At 36.9% G+C, this 21,656-nt stretch overlaps 1 protein-coding gene across 2 annotated transcripts in view; it reads right to left on the bottom strand.

Annotated features, from left to right (window-relative positions):
- Positions 1-21,656, bottom strand: part of Ranbp3l (RAN binding protein 3 like) — an 83,808-nt gene that overhangs the window by 44,752 nt on the left and 17,400 nt on the right. For both annotated transcript variants that reach the window (XR_007347472.1, XM_015496357.2), the window contains exons 2-7: positions 5,221-5,279; positions 4,283-4,322; positions 3,748-3,825; positions 2,855-2,929; positions 1,125-1,196; positions 629-771 (exon numbers count right to left, since the gene is read on the bottom strand). Coding sequence is in view for 1 of the 2 variants with exons in the window: in XM_015496357.2 (XP_015351843.1) it covers positions 629-771; positions 1,125-1,196; positions 2,855-2,929; positions 3,748-3,825; positions 4,283-4,322; positions 5,221-5,279 (467 nt within the window). In the remaining variant the exon portion in view is untranslated. The remainder of the gene's footprint in view (positions 1-628; positions 772-1,124; positions 1,197-2,854; positions 2,930-3,747; positions 3,826-4,282; positions 4,323-5,220; positions 5,280-21,656) is intronic.

Here is a 21,656-nt window from a genome sequence, read left to right as displayed (position 1 = left end):
ATGGGAGTGGAATATCTCCGAACCCATAAATGTATGACCTGAGCAAAAGGGGAATCTTCCTAGAGAAGCTTAGAGTGAGTGGCTCAGAAACTTTTAGTTTGAAGAGAGGAGAGAATTTTTATGTCTCCCAGCGCCACCCCCACCCCACCCAAATCCCACCCGCCACCAATTACACTGTATAGGAAGTTCCCTGCTCTTGCTATCCATGAAGATGGGTCTGGAGTGAACCCCTGATGTGACCTAAACTGACAAAGCCATACTACCTGTTGAACAGTTGGGGATGCAGTAAATTCCCCTTCCTTCTCTGATGACCAACTCTGGCCCCTTCCTACCTCACTACTTCTAGGATTCTCATATGGGCTCAATGCTCTGGAAGAAGACCTATGGTTTCCCACTGCCCAGTACTGTTTTACTACTTAGAGCAACCACAAGACTTGTTTCAGGGAATAACTCTCCAACCTAAGAGAATAAATTTAACAAGGTTACCAAGCACTTTTTTGCAGTCTATCCTGGTATTTTTGGCAGCTACTTCAACAACAAAAGAAAACTCAGGATGTGGGGGTCTCAAAACAACCATGGAGAAGGATGGGGCATTAAAGCCAGTCCTGCCAGAGAGGGGAGTTCTTACCTTATGTTTCATCTTTTCTTTAATTTTGCCGGATTCCAAGGCATTTTGCCCAAATGTTTGTCCTATTTTTTCACAGCTTTGAGCTTGATGAGGTGGCTGTAAAGTAGCAGGTCTTAGAACATGTTCAGAATGCTTTACAGGACCTTAAAAGAATAGAGGTAAAGGGTCAATATATTTTTAGTGAAATTCTCCTTTTTTCCATATTTTAAACTAACATAATGCTGTTTTCTAACATCATGATTAAATAAGGGACTAATAATAACTAATGAAAGTCAAAATAGCCAGTGAACTGCCTACTAGTCACTCCATGCCTAGCTTTTGCCCCAAAAGCATTCATTTTGACCATGGGACCTGGATTACCAAATATTTTTATCCTTCATATGTTGTCTCTCTGCCTTACCTCCATACATCTCAAAAAACATACATATGTATGCAAATGAAAATAAAGATGGTAAAATGTAAAATTGTTGAGGTTTTTGAAATTGAAGCTACATACCTTGTTCCGCACTTTTCACGTCAGCGTTCATTTGTACAAGACTTGATGTCATAAAAACATTGTTTTTCTTCACTGTAAGAAAAGATTAAAATAAATTAATTAAGATTAAAATTAAGAAAATTTTAAAATCAGTGTCAGAAGAGGTCATATAAAATTGGGGGTTTAAAAGCCTGGTCTGAATTGACCAGTAGGTGTCGCTATTGGCACTAACTGGCAGTGCCTCTTACTACAGGATAAGTTTTGCTACGTAATTTTGATTACCCTAAGAGATACAAATGAAAATTAGATAACTGACAGAAAAGGCAGTCTTATTTAGAATCATAAATTTGAGTACTGTGGAAATTTCTGCAGATTATAAAATCTGAATCAGTAATAAACACTGTGTGCATGAATATACAGCTTGTACAGAAGATATAAACTGTTAGCAAACTCTCCCCTGACACTGATGAAGATAAAGTGAGAGACCAAGATGACCATTATCCTTATTTTTCTCTAAGTGTGTTGGTAGAGTAAGGCTGGCAGTGGCTGCAAGCTTAGAATTTCTGTACATGTCCAAGGGAGGAAATCTCCTAATTGCAAATTGCAGAAACAGCAACTGTAGGGCATTTAATTAATAGAGATGACAAAAAATTGCTTCTTCAAGGTATTATAACATAAATGTTTAGATATAATTGCTTCTCTAATTCAAAGTTTAATGATTTTTTTGTGATCAACGGTGAAGAGGTCATATAAAATTGCACTATTTTTCTCATTTCCAACATCATCAATATTCTGCACAACATAAAATGGAATGTTGATTGCTGATATCTGTGCTGCCTTAGATGTTCTTTGTTTGCATGTGTGTGTGATTTTTTAAATGTAGTAGCTATGTACTTAAGGGATAACTTAAAGCTAGCCCTCTACTTTATTCACAAATACACTAAGATAGAACACTTTGCCTCTGAAATCAGGCCCCCTATTTCTCTTTAAAGTCTGTAGCTTGTCAGTTGGGCTTAGAAGAGGTCTGTTAAGCTTGTGTCTCTTCTGTGTGAGAAAGACTATTGCTCAGTCCTGTTTGGAATTATTAAAGAAGAATACAGATTCACTCCTTTGAACATTCTGTAGTTCCAGGGAACCGAGGGATTAGTTTAAAAAAAGGTGAACTGTTTTTTTTTGTTGTTGTTTGTTTGTTTTTATTTCTTAGTGGCAAACTTGAAAAACTTGTTCAGTAGAAATAAAATCACACAAGAATGGATAGCATCATTTTAATGTGAAGAAAGCACCAATCATTTAACAATATTTTTACTTAGTAAACTATTACAAATTTCAAGGAAAGAGAAGTAATGTTTTAATTACTGAAAAATCTGTAATGGAATCACAAATTAAATATTAGAATATGAACCTAAAGCATAATTGAATATTTTGAATTCCATATAAACTATGCAGATGGAGGATAATAAATAAAGGAAGTTGCTTTTATTTTATAGATCTGCCTTATATAAAATGATACTACCAGAAACATAAAGTTCTAAAGAACATCAAGTTCAAACTTTCTACCACAAATAAACACATACACTGGCTGGATTTGTGGAGTTAGGATTCATAGAGTATACTTCTCTGCATACCTTGTGAAGGCCTCTATTTGATTTTGTTAGCATTTTATGATAGTTGAGAAAGAAACCTCATCATTAATAAGAATGATCTTGAAAAACCAGAGTGTCAGGCTTGAGGTTCTAGAAGCTCTTTATTACCTGGACCAGAAGGGGGGAAGGTTGGGAGGTCAGTGAAGGACGAAGATCTCAGGCGCTTCTGAGACAAGGTTGACACTAAAAGCAGATTGCACAACTTGAGTCAATAAGGAAAAGAGGGGCGTTTTTCTTGTTTTGTTTTTGATTTGGATTTTTTGCTGTTTGGGAAACATTTTAGATGACCAATTCAGGAAATCTTCATATTTTATCAATAAAAAAAGAAAGCCTCTGGTGGGGATTATAAACTAATTTCCTTTCCCTTCAATAAATATTTATTGAGTGCTGACCATATGTAAGACACTATCAAGCATGAAGATGACCTCAGGGAACTCAAAGTGAGGAGACAGACCAACTGTATAGCAAGGCCCAAAGCAATAAGGCCAATTAGGAGGGGATCAGAGAAGTGCTTTGATGTAGAAGACAGACAGACTCAGTCAATGATTTACTTAGAATAAGTGTGATAAAGTTCTTTTTAAAGGGTAGACATCCTTTTTTGTTTTTTAAATAGGTGGTTACTTTCATAAGGGCCATTTTCCCTAATTGCAAAACTAACACATGGTCACTACAGAAATTTGGAAACACAGCAAAACACAAAGCCAGGGTGAAGATGGGGGATCAAACGACTTGCAATTCCATTACCTAAGATAACCACTGCTAACACTGTGTAGTTATGACCTTTTGGCATTTTTACCCCCAAAACTGAAAGAATTCTTAACACATGGATTGTGAGCCACTACACAATCCATGTTATAACTTGTTGTTTTCACATTAACAATACATTATAAACATTGCCCATTGGATAGACTTTTAACATTACCCTTTTGGAAAATTTCTTGTTAATTTCACATTCAGAATAAACATAGCCATGAATAGTTGATAGTCAATTTTATACCTACCTCCCTGGGACGGAGAATCTGCAGTACACAGAGTAAAAGATGAAGACCGTACACGCTTTCTTGAGAAACGATTACATTCTGCAAGAAATTCAATGGGAAGGGTAACTGCTTGCAAGAATAAATTATCCTCAAACTCTGATATGGGAAGTTAAACAGAGTTTGATTAATATGTTTACTCCTAATGCCCAGTTTTAAATATTGGATTGATAGATTGGTGGTTATAAACCCATAAGCATATTATATTAGTAGAAAACAACTAGAAATGAGTGGTTTCAAGAGGAAGTTGTGTACACATTCTGAGTCTCCACTGAAAAGGTTTTTGGTAGGCCAAATTGCAGGCAATGAAGATCATGGGCTTTTGGTTGCTCACATCAATGTTCTCAGAACCTGCATGAATCTTGCAAAACAAAGACCAATCTACAAGTATGTTTAAAAACAAGAAAGTATATTGTTTTATGCAGTCTGCCACATGCCAAAAGGCTTGTGCTTGCCTATTTTCCTTATTAATTTTGAAATACAGAATATGAATCATTACCAGGTTCTGCTGCTTCAAAGGGGGTGTCTTCCGCAGGTCTCTGAAAGGACATAAAGCTGCCAGTGAGAGCCCAGTATTTGCTGTTTTAGCATCAGATTTCTTGCCATTTTATAAGAATGCTCAGGATCCAGGGTTATTCAATCCACCACCCCACCACCTACCACACACACACCAGACAAAACAACTCACCTTTATTCACCAGGCTTGTAATCAGGAAAAACCCCACAAGTCTAGTACAGTGGTTTCAGATCTCAATGTCTACAGAATCCCTTGTGGGAATGTGTTTAAAATGCATATTTTTGAGGCACCCACTCTCAAGACTCTGAAATGGTTGATACTGGACAGGAATCCGCTTTTTTCATAAAGGATTAGAGGTTGAACTTTTCTTTATTTTGTCTTGTGGGTGGTGCAGCAAATGCCTTGCATAGTAAGAATGAATACCAAGACAAAATAAAAACAAGCTAAAGTGAGATTGCTGCTAATCTTTTGTTTGTCTTTGAATTGGAATGATTTCAGTGTAATGCTCAAAAAGGCAGATAGAGTCCATAAGGACCCTTTTAAACAAATATCGCAGTTCAGAATTTATTTTATACCCAGTTTTAGACCAGGTCAGTGAGGACCCATGTCGAGCCTTAGTCCTCCGAATCTCTTTCAGTTCCTCCACTTTTCAAATCACTCCAAATAAACATTATTTTAGCAAAAGCAGCATCTTATCCACAGCTTCCAGACAAGGTACCCTGTTTCAGCTAAACTAATACCTATAAATCCTATAAATCCCAGTTATATGAATATTCTGGAATCACTATTCTGCTACTGGGGAACATAGGATAAACCTGTGCAGCAATGATGTCTTAAGTTAATTGCTAGATTCTTGAAATACAATTTTGTCAAAGTAAAATAGAAGAAAACAAAGTAAAAACAAAAGTGTCTGATCTTACCTTGAAAGTTCTTTCTCCCTTTTCAAAAACAAATATTGGTTCAGCAATGACAGATTTTTCTGTCAAAGAAAAGGAATGGACAAGAAATCAAAGCATGCAATGACATTTTATTCGCCACTTAAAAAAGATTTGGAGGAAAAAGAACAAAGTACATGTATAAAGGCATGGATTGGCATGAACATACTTTATATACAGAGATATGAAAAATTGTTCTCTATATGTGTAATAAGAATTGTAATGCATTCCACCGCTATTGTGTATTTATAAAAAATAAAATAAAATCAATAAAAGATTAAAAAAAGATTTGGAGAATTTTTTAAATTTTGTATTTTCCTTGCCTTTGGGCAAATTCAAACTATTTTACTGTACATTTCATATTTATAAATAATTTAATAGTTAATTACAGAAATAATACTTAGGGAAAAATGAAGGTTGTATGTTTCCATAAGTAAAGAGATAAAACCATTAAAGAACATGATTTAAATGTTTATGGAAAACAGCATAGAATTGCCTGTGTTTAGAACTTCATTAGGACAAAGTGTCTAACATCTTTAAGAATAAAACGTTTCAACAGGTGAAAAATCTCTTCTGAGGAGAGTTCTTCTGCTTTTTCTTTTAAATTTGAGACAGGGTCTGGCTAAGTCTACTAGAGTTGGATCTTCAGGTGTAAATGATATAGCTATACTGCATTCCATCCTTAAAACGACCCAAAAATAACTCTTATTTCTTTTACTAGAGTCGTCATATAGTAAACTATACTTTCAGTATTTAAATTAAGGATTGATCTTCCACTGTGCTATAAAGTACATAAAGTTTGTCTTCAACCCTGCCAGTCTTATTAATCTTTTGTATTTTCCCATCCTTTAGGTAAGACAATAGAAATTCTTTCATTCTAGGGTATAAGTGCATGATAACAGCTTTAAATATCAGCACTCCAGAATTCTTAGGAAACATTATCTGGGGTTAAAGCTCAGGCTCTGGAGTTAGTCACATTTCTGAATGTAAGTTAGATTGTTAATTGGCTATATACTTTGGGGAAATTGAGTCTGTTCCTGGCAACTTGGGTACCTTGAACAAAAATGAGGGTTCTAGGAGTATTTGCCCCAAGAGTTTATGTGAAGATTAAGTTTTTAGACATAATTACATTGAATTTTTTAAAAAGTCTTAAAGAAAGAATATTAAATATTTGGCTTACCACCAACCTCCATTCTAAAACACACACCTGACGTTGCTAACTGATGACATCACATTCTTAATGAGTCCCAAGATGACCTCAGAACTTTTCTCAGTAGGATAGCCATCACCTATACATTGCCTTGACATATATAAAGCAAGCTCTGAGAAATTTCAAGAAGCTACTAGACCAATTATATGTTTAAATGCAAAAAAGAGCTCCTACTCCCTAAATCGTATCCTATAAGAGAGCATCAAAAACTCTGACAGACCACCCTTTGTGAATCTCCTGGGGCCACGTGAACTTGGGTACATTTTTTCCAATGACATAAATAAAGTGCTCATTTTTTTCCCTCCCCTTGTGGTACCAGGTGCTTTACCACATCCCCATTTATTTTTTGCTTTTTAAATTTGGAACAGGGTCTTGCCAAATTGCTGAGAGTCTCAGCTAAAATGTTAAGACTGGCTACGAAATTACAATCTTCCTCCTCAGCCATCCAAGTCAATGGGATTACAGGTGTGTGCCATCATGCCCAGCAGGTTCCTAATGTAAACGCTTCCCATACTATCAGACCTCAGAACCCCAGCAAAAAATGCTCAATAACATCTGGGCATTCTCATAGGAAACTACAGTTTAATCCATTATTCTTTCTCATAGCAAGCTCCTTATCCAGCAAATACATTTGATTTAAACAAGAGATTCTTAGTGACTTTGAAAAGTTATTGTGTGTTTTATTTGTGTGTGTGTGTGTGTGTGTGTGTGTGTGAATGTGCAATATAAATTAGAATTAAAAAGTTGGGCTTTTATGAATTGGGTTTGGGACAGTCATCCTTCAAATAGCATGACTTGGCCTCAGCCTAGAAAAATAACATGCTGACTTTCCCTTCATTAAACACATGGCTAAAAATATGCAAAAGTAATCTTCAATAGCAGCTCATAGTTTGGATGATATATGGTAATATAAGAAGGCCACCAAAAATATTTATTGAGCATATTTTCGTTGTTTTTTGTTTTTGTTTTCCCTAGTCCGGGTTATTGAACCCAGGGGTACTTTACTACTAAGCTACATCCCTGTTTCTTTTTATTTTTTTAAATTTGAAACAGGGTCTTGTTAAACTGCTAAATGTGCCTGCACTGATACATGATCTGATTGACAGTGTATTAATTTCACTGAAGCCACCTTCTCTCCTTGACACTGCCCAGCACACTGGTTACAAAACAGATGATCTCCACTCTTCCTCTTCCGCTTTGATTCTCTCCCCTTCTCCAGAGTAATTCACATGGCTCCAAGGACAGTGTCCAAAGTAAGCATTTATTAAGTCTTTGGGAACATAGCAGACTTCTTACCTGTACCAGTAGCAGAATTTGAAAATACAAACATGGCTCTTAAAATCATGTTTTATTTGGCCTTTTTTTCTTTCTAATAAGGTCATTAAAGCCATTTATTCAACAAATAGGCCTTGAGGAGTGAATATTACAAACATTTTCAAGGTATTTTGAATGAAGCAGTAGAATAGAGATGTTGTCTCCGCCTCACAGGTCTCAAGCAGTGGAAACAGAACTAAGCCATGGCACGACAATTTAAATTCCACTGGGATAAAGCCTATAAAAGAGAGGTACCAGGTTCCCAGTGAGTGACCAACAGCAGAGCTGTCTGTTTGGGGAATCATGATCGGGTTCCCAGGAAAGGTGATATAAAGGCAAGTGTCGTCGTAGGGTAAGTACAGCTAGCCGGGAAGAGGCCAGCAAAGGGGCCGTCCAAGCAGAGGGAGAAGCAAGAAGAACGTCTCTAAGGATGAATAGAACTTGGCAAATCCCAGTAATGACAGGAACCTGTGTGGCTGATACCCACAGAGGAGAGAGGGCAAATGCTACAACATGGGGCTGGAGATGAGGTGGGAGCTTTGTCAGGACTTGAAGTTCTGCTGTGGAGGTTTTCTTGTTTGTTTTTTGTTTTTAAGAAGAATGGGAATCTAGTAAGACAGAAGTTGCTCTGTTGTTGTTGTTCTCCTTCTTCTTCGATCATTCTGCTTACTGTGTGGAAAATGGATAAGAGGGGATGGGGCTGAGGGAAAGGAAATAAGCAATCTAATTATAAGGCTGCTCCACGTTCTAGAGGGGAGCGGTTGCAGTGGTGCTTTGTTTCTTTGCTTAAAATCTTGCATCTGTAATTTTTTAAGGGAAAAGAAATGGCCAACTTCAGGCTACAAAAGCCTCGGTGTACTGTTTATCAATCCCAAAGAAAGAACTTTGAGGACCCAACAGAAAAGGCTTGGGTATTTTATTAGTCACACACTCCCTGGTGGCAGCAGGGGGACAACACAGAGGGCCACAGCATGCCTTCAAGCAGGGGGAAGGCCAGGATAGGTGGTTCCCCTCCGCCATTTCCCTGTTATCACAGTCTTTGGAGTCCTTCTTATCCCATCAGGAAGAACAAGACTCCCTAGGTGCTGACTTGTCTTTATCCCAACAGGAATAACTAAAAGTTTAAAATACAGTCTTATTATAAGAATTAATAATAAAAGGATGGAAAGAAATACTTCAACACCTGAGGACTAATTTTTTTGTTTTGACTGTTTTAAGGTTCATGTAGCATTCAGTGAATCCCTATATTCGTTGTTGTTTTCTGAATACTTTATTAAGAGAAGATATTCACGTGACCCACAAAAAATCACCTTGAGTACCTGGTAAAAGAAATCACATAAGGTGCTGTCTGTATGACTCAATCTTGGTTTACACGCTCCATAATGGAGGTACCTTGTGGGTCAAGTGCTTTCAGTCATCTTATTTAACATAATAATTTAAATCATTTTGTGGATCCAATCTGTTTTCTGCAACTTATAGATAAGAAGACCAAGTCTTCCTTAAGTGACTTGCTCAAAGTCATACCACTGGCAATGGCAAATCCTTTAATTAAACCCAGTCCTGCCTCCTCCAAAACTATTGGTCTTAAATTCAACATGTCGTACTGACTGTGTTAGTCAGATTTCTGTTGCTATAACAAAATACCTGAGATAATTAACTAAAGAGAAAAGGTTTATTTTGCCTTATGGTTTGGGAGGTTCTAGACCATGATTGATTGGCCTGTTGTTTTGGGCCTGTGGTGAGGCAGTAGACTATAGTGGAAAAGCATGGTGGAGCAAAGCCAGTCACCTCATTGCCAGGGAGCAAAAGAGAAAAAGGAGGGAGCTTGAGTACCACAGCTTCTCTTCAAGGGCCTGCTTCCAATCACTTAAAGACCTCCCTCTGGGCTCTACTTCTTAAAGATTCCACCATCTCTCAATAGCATCCCCTGAGGGAAAAATCTTCTAACACATGGCCTTTGGGGCATATTCAAGATCAAAACTACAGCATTGACATACATCATATCCAACACAGCTCTGCCAGAACAAGTCATATTCTAAATGTATAATATGCATCATGCCAAGGAAAAATAAGTATAAAATAGTAGCATATATACTTTTTCAACTTTGTCAGAGTTGATTGACACACAGGTACTTGCATTTCTTCCAGAAATCAGAACTCATACAATAATACAGTACTTTTGGGAATGGGGACACTACAAAGACAAGGAAACACAATTAATAGCAACCAGACTTTGGAAGCTGAGGTGGAAGGCTAGGAGTTACTGATTTAGTAAACTAGAAAAGCTGAACTGCAAACTCAGGACAGCACTGGGCATGCCAGAGAGCAACCTGGTTTACCCCGACAAAAACACCAAAGCTCAGGAATTGGTACCACTCAGGGCTCTGGGAAGAAGGATGAAGTGTGGCTGAACATAGGAAGATGTTTTGTCTATTCAGCAGCAAAGCAGCTGTCCCTCTCCTAACCTAGAAAAAGATAGGAAGGTTATTCCCTAGAAAATATAAAACATCAGCCTCAGATACAAACTAAAGTGGTGGTTCTATAATGAAAAGGGTGCGATTAGGTGAAAGTTTACCTGCCGTATTAGTTCCCTAATGTTGCTATAAACACATTTTCCCAAGTTTAGTGGTTGAAAACCATACAATTAAATATGTTACAGTTCTGGAGGTCAGACATCTAAAACGAGCTGGCAGGGCTGGGGGCTCACCTCTCACCTTTGCCAGCTTCTAACGCTGCTCTTGTCCCTAGAAGTGTGGCCCACATCACTCCAACCTCTGCTTCTGCCTTGACCTCCTTCATTATGACTCTTTGGCTTCCTTCTTTGTTTTTCAACAACCCTTATCCTTGCCCTGGGCCCACCCAAATAATCTAAAAGAATCTTCCCATCTCAAGATATTTAACTTAATCACATCCATAAGCTTTTGTTTGCCATGGAAGGGCACATTTTCATAGGTTTGGGAGTTTAGCATGAGGACTCATAAAGGAGACATCATTCTGTCCGTGATGTATGCAGAATGTGCAGCCCTGATTCTTCTCAGCTCACAGAATGCTGGCAGCCAGGTCTATTTCCTCCAAGCAGGGAACTGGAAGATTTCCTAAAGCTATTGACAAAAAGGTTCCCCAAGGAATGGTCCAGCCAAATATTGAGTCCCCGATTCAGATACACAGCTGCCAGACAGCTTTTCAGTGCCCCTCTCTTAAATACAAGCAGGTTGTCAAGAACCACTAGACATAGGACACGGGATTAAAGAACCAAACAGGATAAGAGTAAATTGAATGAAAAAGACTACGTAGGATTTTACACATGTAAATACAGATATATCATGAGTACTCTCACAAATATTTAATAGCCATGACGTAAACACAGAGCTCTATTTTTTAAAAAGAGAGTAAGAATAAGCCCTTAGAAATTATATTTAACAATAGAATAGTAAATTCCACAAAAGAATCAATATTGATCAAAACAATTAATAGAAGATTTAAAAAATAAAGTTAAATAAATATCACAAAAAGCAGAGCAAATGAATGGAAATAGAAAATAGAATAAAGATATGAGAAAACCCAGATAGTCAGCTCAAGAGTCACTTAAACACCTGCCTAATAGGAGCTGTAGGAAAAAGAATATAGAAAACAGAGGGAATGAAATTATCAACAAGTAGATCATTAAAATTCCCCCAGTTGAAGGGCATAAGTTTCTAGATTGTAAGAGCCCATTCAGTGATGAGGACGTGAAAATGAACCACATCAATGCATATTATGAAATCCTAGAACACTGTGGACGATGAAAAGGTCCTAATGGCATCCAGAAGGGAATAAAATAGGTCACATATACATGGGCCAGGAATCAGAATGGCTTTAGGTTTCTCAACAACACTGGGAATAGAAATCAAAGGGACAATGTTTTCAGCACTCTGAGGGGAAATGATTTCCACCCTAAAATTATATACTAATATTAACTGTTAAGTGTGATGATGTGATAAAAACATTTCCAGATTTCAAGGTCTCAACATATGTCCCTCACACCTACCCATTGTCAGGATCCTTCTGGAGAAGGTGCTCTACTGAAAGAGCTGGCAGACTAAGGATCCCAGAAACAGGAGACACCACTCAAGGGAGATGAAGGCAGTCTCCCTGGTGACAGTGAGGGAATGTCCCAGAATGACAGCAGTATACCAAACATAGGCAACCAGGCCAGAAAGGGGGAGACTTCAAGATAGAAACCTTCAAGAAGAAGGGATAAAACTAGTTGCATATCTCAAGTGATTGAATATTTTGGAAGGATATTTAGGAAACTGGAGGAAGATTTGGGGATTGACTGGTGATATGTAAATGAAGGACTAAGAAAACAACAAAAAATATGATACAACTATAAACTCCAGAGAAAACAAAAAGTTGGGCAAGAAAGGAAAAGTAATTGTAATACATTACGAGACTCAGTTACATAGCGTCCACATAGTCACAACAGTGTCAATATGAAATACTGACCTGGGGATCAAACTTAGAGCAATTTTCAGAAGATGGGGAAGTCGAAGGTTTGCATGTGTGTGGTAGCAGTGGTGGTGATCGCAGGGTCCAGTCAAATCTATAAAAGGGGGTCAAATTTCTTCATAGTAATGAATCAAGAATGCCTAGACATAAGATAAACAGCCTATATGCATGATATTTGGAGATGCAGAGATAAATATCTAAAGAAATAGCTATGAGGGTTGAATGCTCTTGAGTCTAGGGATCAAGAAAAGTGAAAGTAAGGGGCTAGGATTGTGGCTCAGCAGTAGAGCACTTGCCTAGTAGGGGCGGGACCTGGCTTCCATCCTCAGCACCACATAAAAATAAAGGCATTGTGCTGTGTCCATCTACACCTAAAAAATAAATAAATATATATATAAAAAGAAAAGTGAAAGTAAAGAAAAGGACAAGAAGATTGCTATTTTTCCAAAAAAAAAAAAGTTGTATAGAACCATTTTTATTTCTTAAACCACACATATATGCAAAAATTTTGAAAACTAAAATCAAAATTTGAAAACATTCCTTTTCTAGCATAATGTCAGATGTCCATAATTAGAGGACAAATCTCATGCTCTCTGCCGAGGATAGACCTCTTACTGAGTTATACTATCTAGCAAGCATCTATTACCTTATTTCTTAGGTTTTACTTTTCTTTGCATTAAAATACATGGAAATAAAGGTGTGAGCAAGATGGAATCGCTGAATTTAGAAAGCAATTGCTACTGGCTCAGAATAATTGTAGATCTGCTCTTTATAATGCCATCTAAACCCTGGGAAAGCATGTTGTGTTCTGGCTTTCATCTTCACTCAAAACATTCAATCAAGTCACTACATAAGAATCTAGCTGAATATTATGCATATATGTAATAGTTTTGTTTTTTTGGATTCCCAGGTGTCATCCCAGTCAGTGCTTTTAATAAATATGAACTTATTTTTCCCACTTTTAATATGTACCACAATCCCCCCTTCCAAATTTCAGGTGGATAGTAAGATGTTGTTCCTACCCTTTATTTCTATATTTTGATTGACACTAAGTCTCTGACAAAACTATTTCAACTAAGAAAGTAATTGGAGGATTTTGTTTACGAATTATTGCAGAAGAGGGGGTTTGCAAAGATCTAGTGAACTAAAAGAAGATCCCAAAACCTGAAGAAGACATTAAGAGTGGAGTACCTGTGGCCCAGAGTCCCAGTGGACAGGGAGACAGGCAACTTTGAAAATTCCCCAAACTATCTGCTACACAGCTTCTCCCACTCTGAGAATGGCAGACATTGTATTGCTGCTTGGTAGTTTAGGGAAGATGGAAACGAAGGTATCCACCCTAGATAGAACCGTGGTATTCAAGCCAGCGCTCAAAAAAGGTTGTGGAAAAAGTCTTTGTAGAAAAAGGATGGCAGTAATTCCTACCTAATGGGCCACTTGTAACTTCTACCAAGACTGGAAATGATCCACTTGGACTATATCCCTGGTAGTTCTGCACATTCCTTTCCCTTTCTTCTTGGACCTTTCCACATGTCTCTGCCACATCCTCTTCTCTAATTTCTTCTTGGGTGCTGTCACGCTCTGTTCCCCAATACTTTTTCCTAGGTCCGTGTCTTCTTCAATCTCTGTCGCTTGCATCTGGCTTTCTGGATGGTCAAAGCAAAGCTTTGAGGAGCTTTTAAGTAAGATAGTCCTAGAGCTGTGTTTTAATCAAACTACTCCAGTCTTAGCTTTTTAATTTCTCTTTCTGAATGTATTTTTAAAGGGTTGTTATGAAGATTAAAGCAATGGAAGCATGTGAGCGCAGCTTTCTCTTCAATCCTTTTTGGAGCAAAGCAGACTACTTATATACATATATTATATATATCTCGATATCTCCCACATATGCACTTATCTCCCTACATATCCAGATGTGGCATCTCTATACATAATACACATCCAGAAGCACAAAGCAATATGTCAGGCTACAGGGTGCACAGAAGACACTCAGTAAACTTGGATGCCTTTCCCTTGTGCCCTCTAGTCCTGTGTTGTGTGCCCTCACCCAGCTCTGGTGGAAATACCTCATTGTTCCCCAAGTCTTTCTTTTACTTTTCACTCACTACCTCATTCTTACCCCTAGTTTCCTCTTCATTTCTCCCTTTTGTTCCCCTACCTTTCTTACTTTTTTTTATTTTTATTTTTTTTTTTAATTTTTATTATTGGTTGTTCAAAACATTACATAGTTCTTGACATATTATATTTCATACATTTGAATCTGTATACGGGGTAAAAATGGGAGTTCATAACCCACTTTTTTTATTTTTTAATATTAGGAAATTTCTTAACTCAGGCAGTGGCCCATAAGTAGTCTTAGAAAGCCTTGCTTCTCAAAGTGTGGTCCGGACAGACAGCAGCACCGATGGGGAATTTGTTAGAGATGCAGAATCTCAGGCTCTGCCCCGGCCTTCTGAGTCAGAATATGCACTCTACAAATTCCCTGGGTGAGTTAGGGACGTATAAATATTTTTGAAGGAGTCCTCAAATACATACCCAGGTTTCTGTCAAGTGAGATCAAATCCAGAAAGACAGTAGTGGAGACTAGTGGGGTTATTTACTAACCCTAAACCTGGAGGATGTTCTGAGTAACCTGGCAGAAATAGAAACTGACTCTAGTGTTCCCAAATAGAAAATAATTTCTATTCAAACCATATACTATGACTATTATAATTTAATGTAAGATAAAGCCAAAGGCTACTCTGATGACTTAAAAAGAAATCCCTACAGTAAGGATATTAAAATATCTGTATTGATATTGAAATTAACCATTCAGATTTTCCACTTGAAGTCATGAATGATTTCCTCTCAGATGCAAAAGTTTGTTTTCTGTTGTAATAATATGCCTGAAATCTGGCTTTTTAAATGAAAAAAAAAAAAGAAAATGCCACTGTGTGAGATTATTAAATGTTAATTACAATGTTTTTGCAAAGCAAAAATTTAACCTGGAAGCATAGATTACATCAAAAGCATTTGTCATAGTTCTAAGATTCTTCAACAAGAATTTGAAACATCTGAATTCTTAAATGTGAAAAATGACATTATCTGTAGGGAAAAAAATAGACAAATCATAGGAGGTGCTCTCAATCTTTGTATGGAACCCAGGGAAGAAGAAAAACAGAGGGTTTGCATCACAATCTTGATTTTTTTTTTTAAAAGAACAAACAAAAGCCCAAAGCTATATTAAAATCTGCTAAAGGTGTTTGGACAAAGGACAAAGTGTAGCCCCAGGAGAAAAAGGGACCTGTGCCAATTCACAAAAGAATCACAAGCACAAGGTATTCTCTACTTATTTCTAGCCATATATGGGGAGTCCTATAAAAATGCAAAAGGATTGTAATAAACAACAAATTACCCATAAAACTATTTTTTTTAAAAATATGTCTTTACAGAGGTGGTGTTGGGACCATAGGGTGACATTCTTAATTGTGATGGGACTCTCTGGGTTCTATTTTATGAGATACTTTGTACTGACTTGAAGGTAAAATAATCAGGATCCCAGGGGGCAGTTTACACAGCAAGTTTCCAGGTACACTCAAAGCACTAGCTCTGTTTAAGACCCCATATGAATGGACCTCCTGCAATGACCGCAGCCGGCTCCCCCCTGCTGAAGCTCAGACCAATTTCATGTACTGTCAATAACAGCTATTTGTTAAAAAAAAAAAAAAAGCCATAGACATATAGGAAATAAAAGGGGGAAGCCCTTATTTCTTTTCATCAAATTCTGAAGTTTTAAAAAAGGCTTTAAGTATTTATTGGAAGTGAAGTTATAAAGTGCCAACTTTAAGAAATCGACCATTTCTTAGTTTGGATTCATTTATGAGAAGCACACACTAGAGGAAAAAAGAATCAACATGAGAATAAAGTGAGGAAAATAGCTACTCTTCTTGTCAATCCCAAGTTGATGAAGAAAGCATTCATTTCAGAATGGGAATCATCTCACAAGAGGAAGTTAGAAAGGACAGAAGGAACTCTCAGTCCCACTGATACAACCATCACTGGCCAGACCTTTGTCTGATCCATCCCATTTCCCCAACTTACCTTCTGCTGATAATCATCAAGGGATCCATTCATGTAAGTTCCAAAGACTCAACTTTTTCCTTACTGATTTGTGCATTGGTCTAGATCTAGACACAGACCAATTTTGAAAAACCAAGGCACAGAGTTAAGAAAATATCTAATGTGCTCAAGAACAAGAAACCTCAGAGGCCATGTTAAACACATGCTGTTTTGCCATTCTGGAAATAGAACCAACTCCTGAAAGTTCTATTGAATGACTTCTCACCCCCATCTTGACTCCAAACTGCACTGCCTCATTTATAATCCAGTCAGACATGGTAGAAGGCTATAGCCTGGTTCTTAATTTCATTTTCATTGTAGAACCTTGAGGTTGCAGCAGTAACAATTCAATTGAAGAAAAATTATTCTCATTTCTTAAAGTCATTTCCTTCACTAATGTCTTTATAGAGGTTTACGGGTTCTTAAATCCGAAGAATTTTAATTATATCATTCCATACAGAATATCTGGCAGAAGTACCCCGTCAAATACCATAATGTCAGAAGAAATTGGCTTTATAATTTTTGAGAATATTCTGTAATTGATCCCCAAAGACATAGTCATTGTGTGCACGTGCTCAGTATTGAGAGTGATCAGGACTAGAATGATTTCATGAGACCTTCTTTGTATTTCAGCAGAGCATTTTCAATGATATCCCAACATGCTCCATTACATTTCACAGTTGTTTCAGTGTCAAAACATTACTTTCGAATTATTTCTTTTTCTCCCTTTTAAAAGACAGTAGCTAGCATATGAGATGCTTGTGAAGGTTATGACTACTCTTAGGACTTTTGCCTCTTGAAATATTAGTATAATCTTAACAAGTGCTTAAAAATATTAAATCTTGCTGATCTCCCAGGATGTTTCTTTTATGGGCTGGCATAATAGGACAACTTATAATTAGCATCATATTTTACCTATTATGAAACATTTAAATATATTAATATTTGGTGAATAAATGAATGGTTACTAGGAACCAGAAAATATAGTTTTAAAAACTTAGGTTTTGGGGAAAAAAAATGGACCTGGATTCAAGTCCCCCTCCCCTTAATTTGCTGCATGAGTGAGGCCAGGTTTCCTCGTCTGTGAAATGGGGAGCATATGGTCTACCTCCCAGAGTTACTGTAATGATTAAGCCAGGTCACTCATGTCAAATGCTTAGCACAGAGCCTGGCTGTAAGAAATGCTTAGTAAGCTGCAGCTCTTATTACATGATATGATCCTCCAGAGGTAAGTTATTAAATCCTTTTACTCAAGAGGGAACTGAAGCTCTGAAATGACAAGATGTGCCCCAGGTCACATGAATGTTAGGGATCTGACACTAAAACACCTCGTGAGAGATGACTCCAACCCTCATGGCTTTTCCTTTAAGTTAGCCTCCCTCAGGGCTTCCACTGTGAGTTCATTGTGAGCTCAGCTTCTTCTGTTCTAAAGGGTGGCATGGTGAGGGTATGATGGCTCTCTCCTGCTCCCATGGTTCTGTGCAGACCTGGTGGAGCTGCGGTCCCAATCTATATGGGTCTTCCTACCCTTTCATATCGCCATCTGTAAACATGCAAGATGCTTCTCTTATTCTTGCCATTATTTGTTCATAATCTGACTCCAATGAGGTTCGTTCAGGAATGTCTGTAGGCAAATGGCATGGTGATTCTAGCAATTTGAAATCTCCATATCAATATTTATTTTTAGCCACTGGCAAAAATGACAAAAAAAGGGCTGGGGATGTGGCTCAAGTGGTAGCGCGCTCGTCTGGCATGCGTGCGGCCCGGGTTCGATCCTCAGCACCACATACCAACAAAGATGTTGTGTCTGCCGATAACTAAAAAAATAAATAAATATTTTTAAAAAAAATGACAAAAAAATATATTACCCTTGACAGAGCACATCCATTTATCTATAATTTCAGGTGTTATTTTGTCTGTAAATAACCCTGTTGTTTGTTTTTGTGATAAGAGTACTTATCATCTTTATTTGAATTTGTTTTATCAAGCAAAATTTGGGACTTCTGAATTGTTAATGCCAGGAAGATCTCTACATCATTCCCTCATTCAGGTCCAAGGGCTAACAAAGGTGAAGAATGTGTCCTAAAATGGGCGTGGTAAACCAGTACCATTTGAAAATGCATATTTCATTTGACAGCCCTTGTAATCACATTCTCCTCAGAATATACTGCAGTGTGAAAATGCTCCCATATGTTAGAAGTGGGTCTCTCCATTTTGCTGAGGGATGGGAGAATAGAAATAAACCCTAGGTTCCAAGGGATGTTGAAAATATATATTAAGCAGACACAGATGCATGTTCAGAATGGTATATTCTTAAAGTTGATTTTATATAGTTCCCTAGTAGTGTTTACTGCGAAAGCTGAAGAGGTGATTTTGACACAAAATATCATATTAATAAGAATTAAATCACTATTTAATATCTTTGTGTATTGAACGCAGATAAATTTAAACTCTTCTTCAGTGGAGAAACACTCTATTTTTAAATCTCTCCATGGATTCCCAAAACACAGACCAGATGGAAAAAGGATTGCAACGTCTTCCAATTCCAGAGCCCTTTTCCTGAAACTTATTTCTCCTTGTCTTGAACTTTGAGCAAGGAAGGAAAAAGGTTTTTTGCTTGCCCATTTTCATAGGAATAAATGGATGTTGTTCCACTGAGAACTAGTCTTTGAAGTCCTAGTCAGAAAAAAAGAAGCCAAGCTGCCAGCCAAGCCCTCGCATGCATCCAGAGGGCCTGTGTCCCTTCTCCTCTAGAAACCTGCAAAGGCCCTGAGGGCTTCACTCAGCTACTCCTCTGTCTGAAGAAGGAGCTACCCTACCAGGCCCCAGGGACAGGAACAGAATGGGCAGAATGTGATGGCTGCCACAGGTGGTTCTGCACAGGTATCTTATCACATTGTACTAGAACAAGTTTGGAGAAGTAAAGGCCAGATAGTAATTTATATACGTGAAATAAACATTTTGCTTGTCATGCTAAAGAAAATTACAAAAGAAATATTTTTCACTCTTAAAATTTATGTGATTTTTTAAAATTCTCAGGAAAGCTGAAAACAATCTTTTAATTCTATAAATTTCTTCCTTTGAGCTTTCATGATTATGAAGAATTAAGACAAGCCAAGATTACAAAGAAATATTTGAATTAAGTGATGACTTTTAAAAATTGTTTAAATGGTGATAAAATAATATGAAACATTTGCCACTGTAACTACTTGTAAGTATGCAAAGTAGCATTATGTAAATTCACATGCTTGTGCAAATATCCCCACTGTCTTCAAAAATTTTTCATCACCCCAAACTGAACTCTGCACCATCAAACAATAAGTTCCCCTTCCACTCTCCCCTCAGCCCTTAGGAACCATGATTCTGTTTTCTAACTGAATCTGACTCTTCTGGGTACCTCACACAAGTGTATCAGAATTCCATTTAAAAAGCTGAATAATGAATAATATCCCATTGTTTGTATAAAACACGTTTTAATACATCTGTCTAGTTTCAGCACTTCCCCATTTTCCTCCTCCTCCTTTATTTGCTTTTATTTGACCCCATATTTATGACACCCTTTTCCTCACATGTAGTTCTCACCTTCTCCTCCCTCATTTCTTCTTCTTTTCCTTCTCCCTTATATACTCATGATTTTTCTCTATATAACCTAATGTTATAATTATTAAAAATCAAGAAACTGCTCTCTTATGTGTATTTTTAAATAAGATAAAGTTATCTCTCCCTAATTTTTCTATCCATTTTACATGCTTATCATGGCCATCATATCATAAAATTCTTAGAAGAAAATAAAAGTATAGTTTGGGCTCTGCATTAACCGCTGACTTTGAGTACTAATTTCTCTTTTGGTTTCATATTTGTGATACGTAAAATCAGTTGAACTAAGTGATCTTTGAAGCTCTTAACATTCAGTAATTTACAAATGTCAATCACTTGGATGAACTATTTAGGAAAAACAGTATTGATTCATTTAATAAAATTTAATTGCCTACCATGAGCAAGGACAAAAACAGTATTTGGAGCTTAACACTGAAACTGTAAAAGAAGTTTGGTACGTTATGATATATTTTAGATTTGTTTTCTTTATTGTTATGTTTTTTCTTCATATTTGAGTTTGTAGCTAGGATTGTTTTCTAAAAAAATTCTTTCAAACCTTCTGTGCTTCATCCTACTATTAAAGCAATCAATTAAAATTAATCTACTACTTAATTTTAGTTTATAAAGTTTTCAGGGAAAAAAATGGTGAAAACACTAAAACTTTAATCCTTATTTGAGAATGAACCTCCTTATAATAAAAGTCAGTCTTGTTAAATAAACAGAACTTCATAATCGGTAGCACTTTGATGTGTCTTACCCATACTCTACTTATAAAAATAAATATACATGCATGCACAAATTTTTATCTGCAACTTCATTCCTCTGCAGTCAACTAAAGTCTAACAAGTCATCCCAAGACCTTTTAAAATGCTCCATTTCCAACATTTTCAGACTTTCTCTTCACTTTACGTTACTCTCTCTCTCTAAATGGCAATATCCCTCCTTATGAATTTTATAACAGTGAGAAAAGATTTAATGCCAATTGCTTAAACAGGTCATTACACCAACACCTTCAGACTATCACAGGGGTTAAAAGTCTAGGTGTCATCCTGTGACCTTTTGTTTGTTTACTGCCAGCCACAGTGAGCAAGGAGTCTGATCATTGAATACAAGGAATGCAGATTCTAACTGAATACAGACATTTACTGCTTTAAATCCTGACTTTTCAATATTTTGCCAGATTTGCCCACAGACTTCATTAAAACGCAACTCAGGTGTGAAACTTACCTTGCTTAAATGTTGATTAAAATTTCAAGTCAAGTTAATGATTTAACATAACAGTCATGCCAGCACTTGAAATAGAGTTCCCAGCTTAAATTTAAAAAGTGAATTATAATATGACTACTTATGAGCCTTTTTTAATTAGAAGTTTGGGATCCTGTTTGTTTATTTTGTCAAAAACCCAACCATCTCTCTAAGGCCATATCAACTCAATTCCAAAGATGGTACATTGCTGCCTTATATGCTTCATGCAGTGTGAGAAATACAGCCTGAGCAGTTACTTAGCAAAAACACTAACCTAGTCAGCAAGATACTTGCTTTGGACTGATAGGTTAGAATTGATACATCTGCGCATTCTCACCTGTTTCTTTTAGAGTCAAATATACCCTCTGAGGATGGTTGGATGTGTTTCATAATATAGTATATATATATATATTTTTTCTACATTATGATATATATATATATATATATATATATATATATATATATATATATG

This window comes from Marmota marmota, unplaced genomic scaffold, assembly GCF_001458135.2.
Source record: "Marmota marmota marmota unplaced genomic scaffold, marMar, whole genome shotgun sequence".
NCBI classification, from domain to species: Eukaryota; Metazoa; Chordata; class Mammalia; order Rodentia; family Sciuridae; genus Marmota; species Marmota marmota.
This window is presented reverse-complemented; position numbering and strand designations above follow the sequence as displayed.